The following is a 17,683-nucleotide window of genomic DNA, read 5'->3' as shown; positions in this document are numbered from 1 at the left end:
ATAATGAAGATTTGATATATTAATGTCCGGAGGGGGCATTCCAGCTCCGCAATCCAGGCCGGAGCTTCCTTGTGTTTTATTCGTTGTCATCCTGATTGTGTGCGGCTGTTGTGTGTTTAAATGTCGCCTCTTGTATTGCTTCCCTGTCGGGTCCTTGATCTGCAAGTCCTGTTCTGACGCATGTGTACAACGGGTTACACATGTACCTGTTTTGCATAATAAACCCCCCTGTTTATGAAGCACCATGCCGCCGCGCCCGTCCGGATCCGGGTTCGGACCGGGGTTTCGTGTTGGTCCTGTGTTATGATGTTTCCTGGATCTTGTCGCCTGTGTCTGCCTGTATAAAGCTGCCCTGTTTGTGTCTGTTTGCCGTCAGGTCGTTGTTTGGTGACGTGTCCCCTGTCTCGTTTGCGTCCTCCTTCCTCGCCATGTACAGCCACCTTGATAGAATCTAGTAATTCAGTTTGACTTTTGGACTGACGCAATTGAAATGTTTTGGCTGTCAGGAGAAATGTGGCCGCGCACCAGAGGTCTGATTGGCGTTGAGTTGGCTCCCACGCCGGCGCGTTACGAAACGGCAGCTGCTCGGGTTGCGTAACGTCTGCTCCTGTTCTCGGAGATAACCCCGGCAACATGTGCGCGATTACAGGCCCTCACGCACACGTTGAAACGTGCGCCATCTTCATCACTCCTTCTCAGAGCCCGTGACCTCTGAACCCGGGCTGCTCACCCGGGTGGCGATTAAAATGTGCACAGCTGAGGCTGTGGAGCCCCACAGACGCAATAATCCAATAGCGAGAAAAAAAAGACAATCAATCTGCCACACAGACGATGGATTTATAGGAATATAATCTCGTCATAAAGAGATTCCACATGATGCCCGGACAAGGCTGTGAACGGAATCGTCCATGAATAAATAAATGATCGGTGTCCATCAGTGTCCATTAATGACTGCTATTATTGCGGTACAAAGAATAGTTATTTTCAGAGCTCTGAGTGGATTACGATGCTGTTTAATTGTGTCGTGGAGGCACTTGATTTGTAGGGAGATATTCGTTCCGCTATTTCTCGGCCCGCGTACCCATTCCTACGCTCGGGAGCTGTTGCTCATTTACTGTGGAATGCAGCAGAGTGTGGGGTGTCTGCACGTCTTACAGCAATACGGGGCTATGCACAGTTCAGAGGTCACCGGAACCGACTGTGACTTATTATTGGATTCAGGCACAACGGATGCCTTCTCCATGCAATTCGTGGTGGACACCTACTGTTACAACGGATGCACTGAAGAAGTAAAAAAAAAAGTGAAATGCACAGTTGATTTAGGAGATCTCAGCCAATCAGAAACAATGATCACGTCCACTCAGCGGCCAGCGATGGTGCCGCGGCTCTCTGGAAAATCCCGTAAAGCAGAGGGTTAGGCCGGAGATCGCAGACCTGACTGCTGTGAAGTTTGCATGAATATGAATATGAATAGCGTTTTGGGATCATCGCGTTCCGAACAGTAATTCCTGCGTTTGACGCTTACTGTAGGACTCTTAAAACAAATTTAAACGATGTCATAAAAAACGTCAAGATTGTTCTGTTACAAGTCGGTGATGTCAAAGTAGAGGATATTAAAGGGTCCCAGCACAGCTGAGTAAGAAACAAACAACTTGTCACTAATACTCATAATTACCATTGAGAGTTTCATCCGATTCATCACATTTGATGGCTTTCATGGTCTTGGCAACCCTGCACCCCGGGTACGGATTTGGGCGCCGGGCCTCCTGCCAGGATAAGTGGGAGGGAATTCTCTCAGGCCCCCACCTGATAGAATTCAGGACATGGGGACTGTAAACTCTGTTGAGCACAGAAGGCGCAGGGCGAATCAAATCTGACTGGATTTAACTGGGTTGTTAAAAAAAACAAACAACCATAAACATTTATGGACAAGCGTCCTTTCCAGAACTGACATCGGCAAATCTTTTCTGGCGGTCCGGGCCAGGAGAAGATCCTTCTAAAGCGTCAACTTTGGAATCTATGGGGTCAAAGGTGACCCACCACTGACTTCCACCTCATGACATCATTCAAGTATCAGTCGCCAAGCGTATATAATATATTACATCATTGCACTGTACTTATTTACAAGATGAAACCTGTGCGGTTCTAAAGGGTCCCCGCCGCGTCAGTACAGGCACTCCTTGGTGGTGGAGGTGTGTGTGGCGGTGGAGTCGTCGTGCGTGGAGCTCCGCCTGGAGGGGCGTGGCCCGCAGCGCAGCAGGGCCTGCAGCTCGCGCGACACGCTGCTGGAGAAGGCGGTGTAGATCCACGGGTTGGTGCAGGAGTTCAGGCTCGCCAGCAGCATCAGGATGGTGAAGGCCACACCTGCGGACCGGGACATACGCATCGATCAATACTCGCACCTCTCTAAAACCAGGGCGCTTGGGCAACAATACAGATTTGAAGCCTTTTCCACATCTGTTTGGTTTTACAGTTTGCTTATTTACAGTGTTGGCATGAAATCTTCAATTCCATTTCAATTCCAGGGGAACTGACAACACTGCTGGTTTAGAATCCAGGGCATGAATCTTCGTTATGGGTTCCATCTGGTACCCATTTTCTGAATTAACACCAAAGGGACAGACAGTTTTGGACGAATCTGGATCTCCTGACAGGGCAGGGGATGAAGGTTCTACCAGCTAAAGCTCCGCCTATGAAGCTTCTGTGTGGCAGAGCAGCTGGGAGTCGTCACGGAACACCTGCGTGTCCCAAACGGGAGGAACTGGAAGTTCGTGTGCGTGTGTGTTGAAACAGCATATAAGCCAGAATGCTGAATATTTCCTGGCTTCCCAACTCCTCTTCAGGAAGGAGAGAGAGCAGGAGGAATGACGAGTGCTGAAGATGGTGATGATGATGATGATGAGTGCTGCCAGAAACATTAATGCATGATGGCCACAAAGGAATATTAGAAATGATCGTTATTTGGATGACACCTTCGCTATTTTTAAATTCATTTCTCAAATTCATTAATTCATCTTAGTGAATATCACAGTGAATGGAATAGGGTTGTACCAAGAGACGCACTGGTGGTGGTAAATTATATTGTGACTCATACTTAATATTAGTATCAATAGCCATAAAGACTAAACTTAATAAAAAACTCTTCGTTTTCAAACTCCACTCGTTGTGTAATTGGCATTAATGGTCACTTTATATCAAAACTGGCCAGAATTTCAACCCTCCTCCTCCTCAGGAGTGTACTTTTACCTACTCTGCATCTGATTGGCTCACATCCTGCATGTTTTACTCCAGTCACGCTTTCATGCAAATTGTGGGCGGGATGATGCTGCGTTTAAATCAGAAATACAGGGCCAACCCCGCACTGTCTTGATTAAAAACCGGGACGACTCATATTTAAAGTGACATGTGGCAACACCAGAGTGGACTGGTGACATGATCTGATGGCTTCTAACCTTGACTCGGGGGACTGGGGTCCCAGGCTGCCCACAGCTGGACGATGAAGAACGGGGACCAGCAGATGGTGTAAACCAGCACGATGACCAGCGTCATCCTCACCGTCTTGGACATGGCTCTGGACACGCTGGGGGGCGGTGGGCTCAGGGGAAGCTGGGCGGAGCAGTGGGAGGAGCTTCTTCCATTGAAATCGGAATAGTCATGGTCGCTGATGGTTCTGGAGCTGCTGTGATTGGTCAGCAAGAGGTCGGGTGCGCTGGTGGTCTGCAGGGTGACGTTGCTCAAGCACCGGCTGCGCTCACAGCAGTCCTCGGTGTGTGTTGCATGCTGGGAAGGGTAGCTGTCACAGTCCATTCTTGGTAGGTGACTGTCGGTGGTTTTATGGGCTCTCCCCTCCCGTGGTCCGAACCCCACCCTTCCTCGCTCGCCCGTCTGAAGGCCAAAGAAGACAGTGTTCTTCTTCAGGTCCGCTGAAACCACCCTCTCCGATTTAAGGTAGATGTTGTCATGGATTTCTCTGAATATTCGCACCTGGGAACGAGATGCGGCTGATGAAGCAAACAACAACCAGCAGCCACAACGGCCACATCATGACAAGCCGGTCCTGAAATAGCCCCGATGACTGCGCTAATCCTGCGACGCATGTGAAAATGTCATCTGAGACATTTCAACGCCATCTGTTACACGGATACGGGGGCAGAAACGGGTGCTGAAGGACGCTCCGCTTCCTCCGGTCACGTTCTGGTCTAAAGGCCAAGAACCTATTAGTAACACACATTACTTCACTATTATTTGGAAAGATTGCATATTTAAATGGACTTATTAATGGGACCATTGTTGCGCAGTCCCAGACTGTGTGTTTTGGAGTGGAGCCTTATGTATCAAGAAGGAAAATGGGGACAAGGTCCATGTGGTTACGTCTGGAAATTGCATTGTGTAAAAATGTCCAGCGGACAAGTTTACATTTTGTCAACAGTAAGCGTTGGGCAGCTCTGCATTCTCGTAGTGACCAACTAAGCCCTAGCAGTGTGCACAGCTCATTTAGTCCAAATGTCCTGTGTCCCACACGCCCCGTGTTTATTAGAACGGTTCTTTTCACACCCTACGGCCCAAAACGTGAGCGCAGGGGAATTAAATCTCCACCGGGATCAATATGAATCATCTGCAGGATGGAGGGCGGAAGAGCTGAACATCTTTCTGTAAACAGAAGCGTCCACCTGGCCCTCACTGTAGAAAAGCCCTGTGCTGAGTAACAACTCTGCTGCTTCACTCGTGGCTGGACCGTGCACAGAGAAAACAATTCCGTAAACCTCCGATTCCGCGACGAATCCAAAATATCCCGTCCGTCCTTACGAGGGCCGCCGCCGTGCGGTCTCTTTTTCCACCGAGCGTACGGTTGAAAGGAGAAGCGAAATTCGAGCCTGCGGCCTCACCTGGCAGACGCTGATGATGAGCGCGGGCAGCACGAACACCGCCAGGGTCATCCAGGTCACGTACGCCTTGAGCCCCCAGGGCTCGATGAAGTGGCCCCAGCACTCGAACTCCCCCGGCGCCACCTCTGACCTGGAGAAAATGAAGACCTGCGGAGGGGCGGGCGGAGAAGAAAACAGCAGCTCAGCAGCCCGGCGGAAACACTTTCAGATGGTCAGCAGTATAGTTGTCTTAATTTTAGTCGGGCCTTTGTGTCCAGCTATTATTTTAGATTTTTCTTACTCTTAGTCATGTCCAAACTCATTTTAATCACGTCAAGTTTCAGTCGACTGAGTATTTTAGTTAGAATTATCCATGATTATTTTAATCTGGTTGTACAATGAAAATTGTATTTAGTCTCTTTTTTTTTTTGTCAAAACCATTTGATAATTAAAACAAGGTTTTGTTATTATTAAATTATTGTCACCTTATAGACTCAAGAATACTCGTCATCTATTCCAGTGGCCGCATTTCTCCTAGTTTTTCGACACACGTTCTGTGTTCTTTTCCACTTCATTGTAAAGAAAGTGTCCAAACATCTCTTAGTCTTTTTCTCCAAAGACATCTGATTACCCGCCACCATGTATATATATAATCCTCCACGAGCATTCTGAAATGTAAATAATGCATGAAGCGAAATAGAGGAAGTGAAGTAATCTGTGCAAACGGATGGGAGACAGGAAACAGAAATACTGCATAATAATAATGATGCAATTAAATGATGTGTTGATGAAGATATTTAATCCAAAATTTTGCTTTTGGGTCTTATTCTTCAGAATGAGAGTCCATTAATGTGTACAATTTGAATACTTTTATCACCGTTGATGCATTTTCTAATATTGACCCTTTTTTATCCTTCCATACTTCCATTACTACACTCTCCCAGATCTCCTATATATATATCAGTGATAAACACATTTAGTAAAACCAACACATTCATTTAAATCTGTAGGCACTCATTTAATTTGTAAATTTATTTTAGCTCTAGTTTGTATGCCTTGTCTCAAATCATGTACTTCCACATGAACACTAGTCTTGTTTTCTAAATTTAAAAGTAAAATATCATTGTAAACAAACCCATTTTGACATGGTGGAAACGACGGAGACGCAACGTAGAGGCTGGTCATGTGACGATAACTATAATTAAATATATCATGTAATATTGTTGACGAATAAAAATATACTAAAATGTCTCTTAATTTTTGTTGATGGATAATGATGCAAGATAATATTTCCTCTGATTTAGTTTTTATTACTATGCAGTATTTCTGTTCTTGCATTTAATCGCACAGATGTCACCTCCTCAATACACATTTGATGCATTATTTAGCTTTTAGAATGCTTGTGATGGGTGAGCAGATGGCTGGAGAAAAGGATGAGTGATTTTTGGACGCACAGAATGTGTGTCAAAAACAACGAAACAAATGTGTGTCTGGAATATTGAGGCTATAAAGTAACAACAATATAATATAAGATAACCTTGCTTTAATTATGAAATGGGTTTGACTACTATACTGATTGGGTTAAACAGAATTGCATTACTAAAAAAGACACTAAAATACAATTTCATTGACTAAAACTAGACTAAAATGTCATCAGATTTCATTGACTAAAACTAAATTAAAACAGTATTGTATAATTCTGACTAAAATAAGAGTAAAATGCTCAGAGTTTTAGTCGACTGAAACTTGACTAGACTAAAATGAGTCTGGACGTGACTAAGACTAATAAACACAGCTTCACAAAAAGATTAGATTAAGACTAAAATTAAAACAGGGCACCAAAACCAACTATACAGTACGCCTCAGTTTCATACCCACTGTGTTCATCTTTGATTTAGATTGTGTTGTGTTAGATGGTAAACGGCATTTGACCTCAAATATCATCCATCCAAACAGCGTGGAAATAAATGGTCTCAGCCTTGTGTCCTGACCACTGTTAACGAAAACGTCTTGACGTAACCGCAAGAGCAATTAAAAGAAATCTGAACAGGGAAGAGACGACCATGTTTGTTGTGGGTGGTCTGACATCATTAACCTCCCTGATCCACGTACCTGTGGGATGCTGAGCACCAGGGCCAGAAGCCAAGCCACCATGACCGCCGTGCTGCAGCAGGACACCGTTCCTCCTCGATAGGCCTGCAGCGGACTGCAGATAGCCTGATGCCGGTCCACCGTCATGGCCACGATCATGTAGGAGGAGGCGAACATGCCCACTATCTGCAGGTACTTGACCAGCCGACACAGTGCGTCGGGCCCCTGAAAGCGTTCGGTGACGTCCCACACCAGCTGGGGAAGCACCTGGAGACCAGAGCAGTCAGACCTTAACATTTTCCAACAGGGTTTGAACTCCCCAGGAGAAGGTTGGGATCCTACCTGAAAGAAAGCCACCACCAGGTCGGCCAGGCAGAGATTGACCATGAAGACGTGCATGGGGGCGTTATGCTTGCGCCTCCGGAGCAGCACCCACAGCACAAAGCCGTTGCTCAGCGTGGTGAGCGCCAGCACCAGGCCGAGCACGCCGATCTCCGCCCGCGCCAGGGCCAGGTCGCGCAGCTGGGGCGGAGCCGCCGTGCCGCTCTCGTGCGTGCCATTCGGGCCACTGAACCCGGAGAAGAAGGTGGAGGTGAAGTTGGTCCCGGTCAGTACCTCTGCTGCAGAAGGAAGGGAGGACAGGGTGGGCCCGAGGAAGCCTTCATGCCCAGAAATGGCCTCCATTGCCTGGGATGGAGACAACCATGCTTGTTAAAACAGAGCTGCCATTGTAACTGCACACTGTCACAAGCTTTTTTTTCCCCCTTAAACCCATTTTCACGGCAGAAATTTTGGTTTAATAATGAGATGGAATGTCGTCCTCACTCATTCTCCCTCGTAATGTTGGGCTCCGTCCAGCTGTCGATCCCAGGGGACTCTCTCTCTGGCATCTATAGCATCTCACAGAGCAGGGACACATAAACAAACTGTCCTCACAGGTCAACACGAGGTGGAACAAAGAGCAAAATATGAGATGGGAAACTGACAAATTGGAACAAGTATCCGGGTTCATTTCTGCTGCATTCCTTTCCCTTATTAATTGTTGGAAATGAAAACATCAACTCAAAATCACGGTTTGTCCAATGGCTTCATCATAGGTTGGTTTCTCATGAAGGCCTAGGTCCACTAGCCCTGCGCAAACCAGTTCCTTCTCTGATCAACCTGCTGAATAGGATGTCTTAAATGGGGTAGAAACCAAAGATGTCACGCTAGAAAATGTTCCTCCAGCTGATCCTACCTCAGATCTCCCATCACTCCTCGCGCTGCACCTTGATCTCTCAAGGTACTATGAAAGCATTCGTCAAGGCTCTTCTCTGTCTTGGAGACTAGGATGTGGAATGAACTTCCACTAGATGTTTGAACAGCAGAGTTAAAGAACATTTAATAGATTTAAAAGGGCTCTTAATTAAAAGCGTTTAGATCGGGTCCAAGTGAACCAAAAGAGGGATTACAAGGATGGACACCTGAAAGCACTTATGCAAGTGCCTCTGAACAAGAACATCTGCCAAATGCTGTAAATGTAAACTGTAAATCCAGACTGCAGAGGTCCAGATGTAGACAGTAGGGGACACTTTTCAGAGGATCACCTTCAGGCACGGGGATAACATGAAGCCGGGACTCGCTGCTTGTCATCACCGTGAGATTGAGGTCCTCGCAGTTCATATCAGCCCAGACATACACACACACACACACACACACACACACACACACACACTGCTTATATTATTAACTCCACCCCCCCTTCAAGAGCAATCATTTATTTATTTACACCCATCCTCGTAAAATGCAATATCCCTCCAACTACTGGGTTCTCTCCCTCCCAGGGCTTTTATCCTGGGCACATTTTTTAGCCATTCTCACCATATACAATATAAGCATCGGTAACATAAGTTAGAATGTAAATATTACATGCAGTAGAACGTTACTCTGTCACGATTGGCACCAATCTGCTTGACATCAGGGTTCCAGCCATGGAACGGGCGTGGTTAATTTGGTAGACATGATTGGACCTGGGTTATACGGACTTGTTGAGCAGCCCATCGAGGCTGCGACGTTTTATGTGGACCTTGCGACTTTTGAGTTTAGTTGTTTTGCTGTTCTGGCAATAGCCAGTTTTTCTTTGCCCGGTTTCTGGTCCCTTGCGGCAGTTTGGTTTTTGTTTCGCTATGTTAATAAAATCCCTTTCCCAGTATGTCCCGCCTGTGCGCTTCCTTCCCCCGTCAGCTCGCGGACGTGACACACTCCTAAAAACGAAAACTTTAAACAGTCAAAGGTGAAAGTTGTGAATTGATGGTTGACTCCTCGTAGGTTTTATTCTACATGTTTTGTTTGCTCAGATTTGCTCATATTTTTTTTGGTGTAAAGTGTATAGTTTGTTCTGTAATACAGTAATAATGCCGTCTTTGTGTTTTCTTTATGAGACATAAATTTTGCAGCGCTAGAGGGCATGGCATGGCACCAAACATTAGGATAACCGATGGCATGTCAGGCGTTATTAATAGTTGTGCAGCATTACAAGCACAATTAATGTAGCTCTTTAATTAACTTAAACTACATACTCCAACTAATCTGAATGTACAGTACTGAATTATGACCGGATGTTGTGAGATTACAGGGATATTACATCGCAGGCCAGCCAGAAAGTGTACTGAATGGAACCCAGCGCATCACAATCCGCATGATGTAGGATAACAGCCCTGGGCTGCAGCATTCATCGTTACAAAAGCCATGGTTAAACGGAGGAAGAGAAATGTAACGCATTACGCGGCATTAAACCCCCCGTCCGGTGCCATCTCAGTAGTGACAGGTTCAGTCTTTCTCAGGTTGGAGGCGGAGCTTGAACCTGCTCGTCTGTTGCGTTTGTTGCTTTAAGATCTCGCCTGATCCGGCACCTAAACCCGAGTTTTGCTACGCTGTGCCGCGATCATCCATCAATAACGTTGGTTATGGAGCAGCTTAGTGTTAATGCGAAATAAACTGAAAACAGAAGGGGTCAAAGGTCAGGAAGTGAGCGAGCAGAACAGCAGGGTGGCGAGAGCGCTTGTGTGTGTGTGTGTGTGTGTGTGTGTGTGCCACGCCGATGTGAAACCCCACGTCCGGCATTGTTTGTGTAACCAGGAGGTCATCCCGTCTCTCGCTCACTCGCCGTCCCACGCCGCTTGTTTGTCTTTTCCGTGCTTTTCCCCACGCCGTTTTTTTACTCTACCTCCTCCTGTCCCGTTCCTTCACCTCCCCTGTCCCATAATCTCTCACGCATCACTCCGCCCCTTCACCCGCCCTCCTCCCGGTGCCAATAAAAGCCCGTTTGTTTTCTTTGCCGCACAAATAAACATGGGGCGAGTCGGCGCGAGTGGACTTAATGAAACTGACAAGTTGAGAAACAGAGTCGTGGGACGGGGGGGACCGACTGGGGAACTGAGCAGCGAGAGGCTGGGCCCGACGTCCTGAGAAGTAGAGTGATGGAGGGCCCGGGGGTTCCCGGCAGTGACGGGTCCGGAGAGAAGGCGCTGGAATCGGCGTCGGCCAGAGGAATGCTTTTACGCCGCTTCCACACTTCCACCGAGGCGGCCTTTCCAACGGCTGCTGATAAGCGGCCTGTTTATTTAGGATATTTTTAAAATGCTTTAAGTGCCACTTAAGGTTCTGGCGGCGGCGGCGGAGCCGTCACAAAAGAGAGAGGGAAGGGGGGGGGGGCGTTCGGTCTCCGTCACTCCGTCTTCAGTCAATCAGAAGCAGTGAAATTGCTCTGAATTGTGATCAATTACAATTAAGGCTAAAAGTAAACAGAAATGGATAAAAATGACAAATGACATCTGACACACACAACTTACTAAAAACCCTATCTTTGTAATAATAAAATAAGAAGAAATCCTGATGCATGTATGGCAGCGCATGGGCCAAAGTCACATTCTGGGCTCCGCTCGCGCACAGCGGGTGTATAAAGATGCGCTCTGTACTTCCCGACCTTCTGGCGGGGCGTAAATATGACTTTTATTGCCCCACCATATCCGAGAGCGTTTAATCCACACAGAGCTGGCCTCAGATCTGCAGAGCGGCGGTAATAAACGAGCAATGTTTTCTCTGCGGGGACGAATGCGTTTAAATGACAAGGAGCGAGAAGCAGACTGGACTGGGACGAACGCGCTGGATGTTCCTGCACATTTACATAATGCACATGACAATAAAACCTGAAACCATGCAGGGACCGGCCGCTGCATTCCAGCGCAGCTCCTGCATTCATGCCACAGCTTTACGATCAGCTCTGATACCTGACGCCAAATATGGACACGCTTCAGGCCTGTTAACAAAGACTAACAGGAAAATTTGCTGTGAAATGATCCAAATGGACAGACTGATTTCACACATTCCTCCGTTTCCTCATAATGTCTTACAGCCAGGAAGTCTGAAACAATAAAGTATTTTTTTTATCAATAAACAGAAATAACAACGCGGCCGTCCACTCCAGTCCCTTTTGTTCGGGTGTCTTTAACCTTGAGCACATATTTACTTGTCTAAACGGAAAATAATTAAACTGCAGATGGGAACCTGACCCCAGTGCCGTAAGATTTAGAGTTGAGAAGCGCGGTTCAGGCTGACGCCTTTACGGTTCTGCTGAGGCTTTGGGTGTCTCGGGTCCCTCAGATGCTGGAGCTGCCAGGTCCTTCCTGCTGCTTTGTCTAGCAACGTCCTCAAACGTGCTTCTTATGGAAATGAATCATTTTACTAGACCAGGGGGAAATTTTCATCACACCGTCCCTCGTTTCTCAGAACGAGTCCCGAAATGGCCTGGCTCAAACACCAAAGCCTGCTTGACATTTATAAAACAGCTGAAGGACTAATGGTCCCTTTTCTCACACTCTGGGCACAAGACAACCAAGCGTTTGTATTTGAGAGATTAACAATATGACCCAGAGACATCAGTTAATTACAGTTCATAAACTGCGTCACATGGAAAACCTGGAGCGGCAGCGGACCGCAGTTAACCTCATGACCGCCATCCCGAAACACAACATGTGACGCCTTTCCTCACTTTCCTGGACTTCGTTTCAAAAGAGAAGGAAAATGACGACTTTTTATAAAATCATCGAACTGCATAAACTGCACTGATACAGCAGCAGCAACATTATCTGTGATATTTTAAAATGTTCATTACCGATCAAACAAATCAGCAACCAAACGCCCGAACACCAAAAGCCTCTGTCGTGCTGAAAGGGTTTAAATAAAGTTAAGTGATGTTGGAGAGGACTGAGCCACTCACTATCCGCCAACCTTATGAAAAAAAAACAACATTACATTTTTCACCAGAATTTACCAGACGCCCTTTTCCAGAGCGGGTTCTTCAGAATGATCTAGGCCCGTGTGTGCAATTATGCAATTTTCCCAACACGTTGGCCAATCAGTCCAGGTTCTAGCGGGTTAAGCGTCTGTGCTGCTGCGGCTGAGGAACAATGATTGGCCGCCTCTTCGATGCAGCACGTACGCGTGCGCATACAGTAAACAAAACGCAGCTTTCATTATCAACGTTCATTTATTTTAACACGTTAAATATTTATTGCCTAAATTAACATGTGAAAGAGCATATTAAGTCCTGCAGGTCCTCGACGGTCTTCATCCAGATCTTGCCTCCCCATGTTAATGACCTTATTAATCGAATGGTCTCTGTCATGACGACAGTAACGTGTGTTACTACAATGTTACAAAGCTTTCAGGCCTCAAAAGTCGCCGCTTTTCTTATCTCAGCATGGAAACAAAGTGAACAAAGTGAAGTGAGTCACATGTGATACACAGCAGCACAGCACACGGTGCACACAGTGAAATTTGTCCTCTGCATTTAACCATCACCCTGAGTGAGCAGTGGGCGGCCATGACAGGCGCCCGGGGAGCAGTGTGTGGGGACGGTGCTTTGCTCAGTGGAACCTTGGCAGATCGGGATTCGAACCGGCAACCTTCTGATTACGGGGCCGCTTCCTTAACCGCTAGGGCCACCGCTGCCCCTCATCGCCACATGAGAATGTTTTGGCCCGGTTCTCCTTCTGCTGCATGTTTATTCGCTCTCGTTTCTCCGTTCAGTCCTCGGCGATCCATCTCGATTTCAGCGGATGAATACGTGGCGGGGAGGAGGAGGGAAGAACATCGGCGTGTCCTGTTTTTTTTCCGGCGTCCACCTGTTCGGCGCGTTCTGTCCTCTCCAACCGAGACAAACAAGCATGCCGCTGATTACATGTTTCATGGATCCGACGTGGATCACGCGGCTGTCCGCACAGTGCTGGTGGGGAGAGCCCATTTCCCCTCGTATCATCCTGCTCCTCACATTCTCACTGCCAACAACAACAGGAAAGCGCGTGACTGGCGCGCCAAATCGGGCCTCGGGGCGCCCTCGTTTCACGCGGGAACCGCTTCGTCCTGCGGTGATCGACAGGGTCCGGTGCCACTCATTCTCGGCGATTCTGGGCTCCGAGCAGCTGCTGGTGCTCCACCACTCACCACGCCGACGTCCGGAGACCGCGGCCCAGCTTTATTCCTCTCCTCGCCTCTCTCCACCGGCTCCCGGTAGTTACTCGCGTCGAGTTTAAATCCTCGATGCTGCCTACAGGGCTGTAAATGGAGGTACACAACATACTACCAGCCAGCTACACGCCTGTTCTCCTTCGTTGTCCCTGCCCGGCTCCATTCCAGACTACTAACACCAATAAGAAACAGTTGAAAACTCACTTGTTTAAAAAGTATTTCAATGGACTCTAACACTGACACACAGGGCTCTTAGTTTTGTAACTCAAAATCTATGGAAACCGAATGAGAATTGCTGGTGTCGTCCTCTTTGGATAAAAATGTCTGTCAAGTAAAGTAAAGTAAAGTATTCGGTTGGATAGGAAATTATGAATAATTTTAATTCTGGTGTGAATATAGTTCTGTTTAGTTCCGGGTGAGGAATAGTATGCGGGGACGAATTCCTCCGCGCTCTGAATGACGTCCTCTGAACGTTCACGCCCCGTCCCAGCCGGCACGTGACCGACCTTCAGCGTTGAAATAAGGTTAAAAGAACATTTAATGCAATTGGATGGCAAAAAGGTTAACAGTATAAATGAATCAATTTAGCATTTTGGTGTTCATGATGTCCTCAATAATACTGAAAAACCTGACCCTAATTTAAAATACATACACTTAACTTCGTCGCTAACTTTGCCGTTTCAAACAAAAATGAAATCCCTGATACGACTGAATTATACAATTTCGGCAGCTGCAGTTTGTTCACTTCCTGTGTGGGTCTGACCCATGACCAGGATGCCAGAGGCAGTCCCTGCATCAAGATGGACACGGACAGTGGAGGACTTTTAGGGGATCACTTTAGGGGATTTAGGTGGAAACTGAAAAACAAAAATTTGCCTGACTGAACTATTGAGAGAGCCAAAGAAATTTGTTAAGTCATTTTAATCTGCAGGGTGTTTTATTAAACAAATGACCGAATAATGTGCCTGGCAAAGGCTCATACATTCAATTATAATAAAATGCATTATATTTAGTCCGAAGAAGAAATTTTGATAATCAATAAACAGAATAGTAATTGTAATTTTTTCACGAATTGACAGCTCTAGTTTCAAACACGTTTAAATCTCAATAATAATAATATTACTGGCAACAAAACAAAAATCAGATATACTGGCACCTTTATCCTGCGATTGGTTTTAGGATATTGGAATGTAAAACAGTTAATAAGGTTAAATTTAAGGTTAAAACGTCAAATCAACATGCGTGATTGCACGAGCCGTTTTTTGTTCTATTTTTGTGGAAGGACACGACATATGAAGCCATCCATTGAAGTCAGTTCTCACATTTTTTTTTTCTATGGTTTCTGAAATCATCCGGTTTGTATAAATGAAATAAAAATACGTGAAGTTCTTCCTTCTGGACGTGGACGTGAACTTGCTGCTGGCGGCGAGCACTTACATCCATCCCCACATGGCGAAGGTAAACTCGGGTGATGGATTACGCCACGCCACGCTTAAAACCGCACTTTCCAGAACAATCGTTGCAGGGGTAATGACAGCAGACACGCCCCATTACACGTCCTGATTACACGCTGCCCCTGACCTTTAATCCGGAGGGAAACTCGACCAGTCCAGAAGCATGAGAACACACGCAGCGTGTGGACAGTCCCGTTTCTGGTCCCACACCTTTACATGTCCACCGTGCCGGGAGGAAACGGATGGAGGCCTCATCCCCGGCCTTCTCCGTCGAAGGGCCTCGAAATCAAATGGTTTTTCTCCACTCGGCTTTTTGTGCATAAACGATGCAATCTGGCTCTTCCTCGGCAGCGTGAGCCGTGTGAATAATGAACACATCATTAGTGTGTCCGGCGTGAGATCTGCTCAGATGCAGCTAAGTGACGAACGCCATGCAGGAGCACACACACGAACAGGGGGGGGGGGGGGCGAGCACACTGCGGCTTTCAGAACACGGGCGCTTCCCTCTTACCTGACCCTCAGTGCATGGTCCCGGTCCACGCAGAGTCCACCGCTTCCCTGCGAGAGAATTAAACACACTGCAACTGGACTCCTCGAAATACGCGCCAGCGGCAGGACTGTGACAGGGGACTCTGACGGTGTCGCGGTGACAACCCAGGCTCACGACAGATAACCTCTTCACTACATGAACCAATGAGTCCAGAAGAGTCAAAAGATCCAAAAGATTCATTTCGTTTCATAATGTTAGAATTTGGGATATAACAATTACATGTAAACTGAAAGAGATTACTTTTTTAATGTTGATAAAAAATCTGAAATCTGAAATCAATTAAATCATATCTCACATTATCAGATCATTCCCTATGATCAATAAAAAAGATTTTTTAATACAGAAATGCACAAAATATTTTCATTTATACTCTGTCCAATCTTTTTATTAAGTTATGAATATAACTTATATAGAAATATCAACCACACAGCTGTAGGCAGAATATACATGCAATAACTTTTATATTTTAATGCATATCAATTTAATAATGTGGAATTTTGCAATGCTCAGACAAAATGAAAATGTTGGTTTTGGCCGACAATATCATGTCCATGTTGTTATTGTTGTTAATATTATTAATAATAAATTGAAGGAACTTACTTGTCGTTTGCGATGTGATAATCCACCGTCTTACATCTCTGTTATCTGTGACTCTGTTAGTTGGTGAAGGGGCGGCGTGAATTCCCTGAAGTTCTGAAGGGAGTCCTCCCTGGATGAATAATGGAGGAACATCTAGACCTTCCCAGGAGAACCGAGCAGCTGCCTGCTCCCTCCGCGCCGCAGCTACGCCTGTGAGCGGATCAGAGTTGAGCTCCGCCTGCCCCTCGCTCTCTCCACCTCCATCGCCGGTACCCCTCCTTCGCAGGTCGGGGAGCCCGGGGGGAGGAGCCAGGGGAGGGAAAGGCAGAGGTGCCCTCATCTGCCCACACTCTTTATACCTGACGTGTTGGGGGTGGAGTCCGAGCTTCAAAGGTCAAACGTGTTCCGAGCGCAGCTGGAGGTCACAGGATAGAGGGCCGAGTCCCGGACGTGGACATCGATCTGTGTAGATAGTCTGAGCAACTCAACCTATACGTCCCATCCTACAAATTCTATTCAACTCTACAACGTTCCGCCGAAGGTGGAACCACACTGTTTACACTACATTTACATTCCATTTACTGCATTTATCAGACGCCCATATCCAGAGCGACTTACAATCAGTATTTACAGATAACCGTACTAAAGCCAATACGTTCCCTTTCCACCCCATTTACGTTCCAGACTTTCTATAACTGTACTGAGTGCCGGTTGTGTGCAGTCTGTAGAACGTAGCGATGGACTCTGCGGGTGTCTGAGCTGGAAGCGTCGTTGTTGCTGCCCTGAAAACAATAAGGGCCCGGCGAGACAGAGCGTGATTTATGGATCTTTGATCTCGGGGAGCTTTATCGTACCCTGTGTGTGTGTGTGTGTGTGTGTGTGTGTGTGTGTGTGTGTATAATATAATGCTGCCCTTGCCCAGGGGAGAGAGAGGGTAGCAGGAGAGAAGAGTAACTGCAGAGAGCTGCAACCGAAGGGGTCACTTTTTTTTTGGGGGGTGGGGTGGGGTGGGGGGGTGTTCTGAAAATAACTCCCCACATCGACGGCCCGGGTTTTATCTGACGTGGGTCCGTGCCGAAAGCTGCTCGCCGGGGGGGATGAGCACATTTGCACTTTACGCCACTTGCACCGGTTCGTTTTTCATGTAATTGCAGGCCGGCAGAATTCGCACTGGCACCACCGCTAACCCATCTCAGGGACCCGCCGTGGGATTCTGTCCTCACTCCAGCAGTCTGGGCCACGCCCACCGCTTTACATTCACTTCCACGGCCTTTGTTTTGTAGACCAGAAATAAATCCAGCAGCTGTTTTCCTTAGGGAAACACTGAGTAAGTGTGTGTGTGTGTGTGTGTGTGTGTGTGTGTGTATGAATATCCTACTCTAATAGGAGAGGTGCTGAAAGTTGAGACCACATGCCTTGAGTCCCAGATCTACAGAAATAAGACCCACAGAACCACCACCACAACCTTCTCCACCTTCTCCACCACCAACCTTTGTTTACTTCTCCAGGAATTTATGCTTCATTGAGAAACATTAACCATTTAACCATATTTGGTTGCAATAATGGTAAATATCGTATTCTTCATTATTGCATAACTACTGCATGACTCCTGAAGAACGAACACATGAATTCATATA

General features: G+C 46.8%; 1 protein-coding gene across 2 annotated transcripts; it reads right to left on the bottom strand.

The window, feature by feature from the left end:
* Window positions 1-821: 821 nt before the first annotated feature.
* Window positions 822-16,905, bottom strand: avpr2aa (arginine vasopressin receptor 2a, duplicate a). Of its 2 annotated transcripts, XM_028994828.1 has the most exons (8): window positions 16,068-16,158; window positions 15,429-15,475; window positions 7,782-7,846; window positions 7,299-7,643; window positions 6,978-7,223; window positions 4,887-5,033; window positions 3,453-3,984; window positions 822-2,364 (listed from the first exon to the last, which is right to left on the bottom strand). In XM_028994828.1, exons 4-8 carry the CDS (start codon window positions 7,638-7,640, stop codon window positions 2,165-2,167), a joined length of 1,467 nt encoding a protein of 488 aa, XP_028850661.1. In that variant the 5' UTR covers window positions 7,641-7,643; window positions 7,782-7,846; window positions 15,429-15,475; window positions 16,068-16,158; the 3' UTR covers window positions 822-2,164. The 2 variants fall into 2 exon arrangements, with proteins under 2 accessions (XP_028850661.1, XP_028850659.1); XM_028994826.1 differs by lacking the exon at window positions 7,782-7,846 and having other exon boundaries at window positions 16,068-16,905.
* Window positions 16,906-17,683: the final 778 nt, after the last annotated feature.

Source organism: Denticeps clupeoides, chromosome 10 (assembly GCF_900700375.1).
Source record: "Denticeps clupeoides chromosome 10, fDenClu1.1, whole genome shotgun sequence".
Lineage (NCBI taxonomy): Eukaryota > Metazoa > Chordata > Actinopteri > Clupeiformes > Denticipitidae > Denticeps > Denticeps clupeoides.
Note: the sequence above shows the minus strand (reverse complement) of the source record. Positions and strands in the feature narration are given on the sequence as shown.

Coding starts and splice junctions, on each gene's coding strand:
- avpr2aa (XM_028994826.1), bottom strand. CDS start 16,386: ATGAGGGCACCTCTGCCTTTCCCTCCCCTGGCTCCTCCCCCCGGGCTC. Junction 7,224..7,298: donor TGGTGGTGGCTTTCTTTCAG/GTAGGATCCCAA, acceptor TCTGGTCTCCAG/GTGCTTCCCCAGCTGGTGTG. Junction 3,985..4,886: donor TCATCATCAGCGTCTGCCAG/GTGAGGCCGCAG, acceptor TCTCGTTCCCAG/GTGCGAATATTCAGAGAAAT.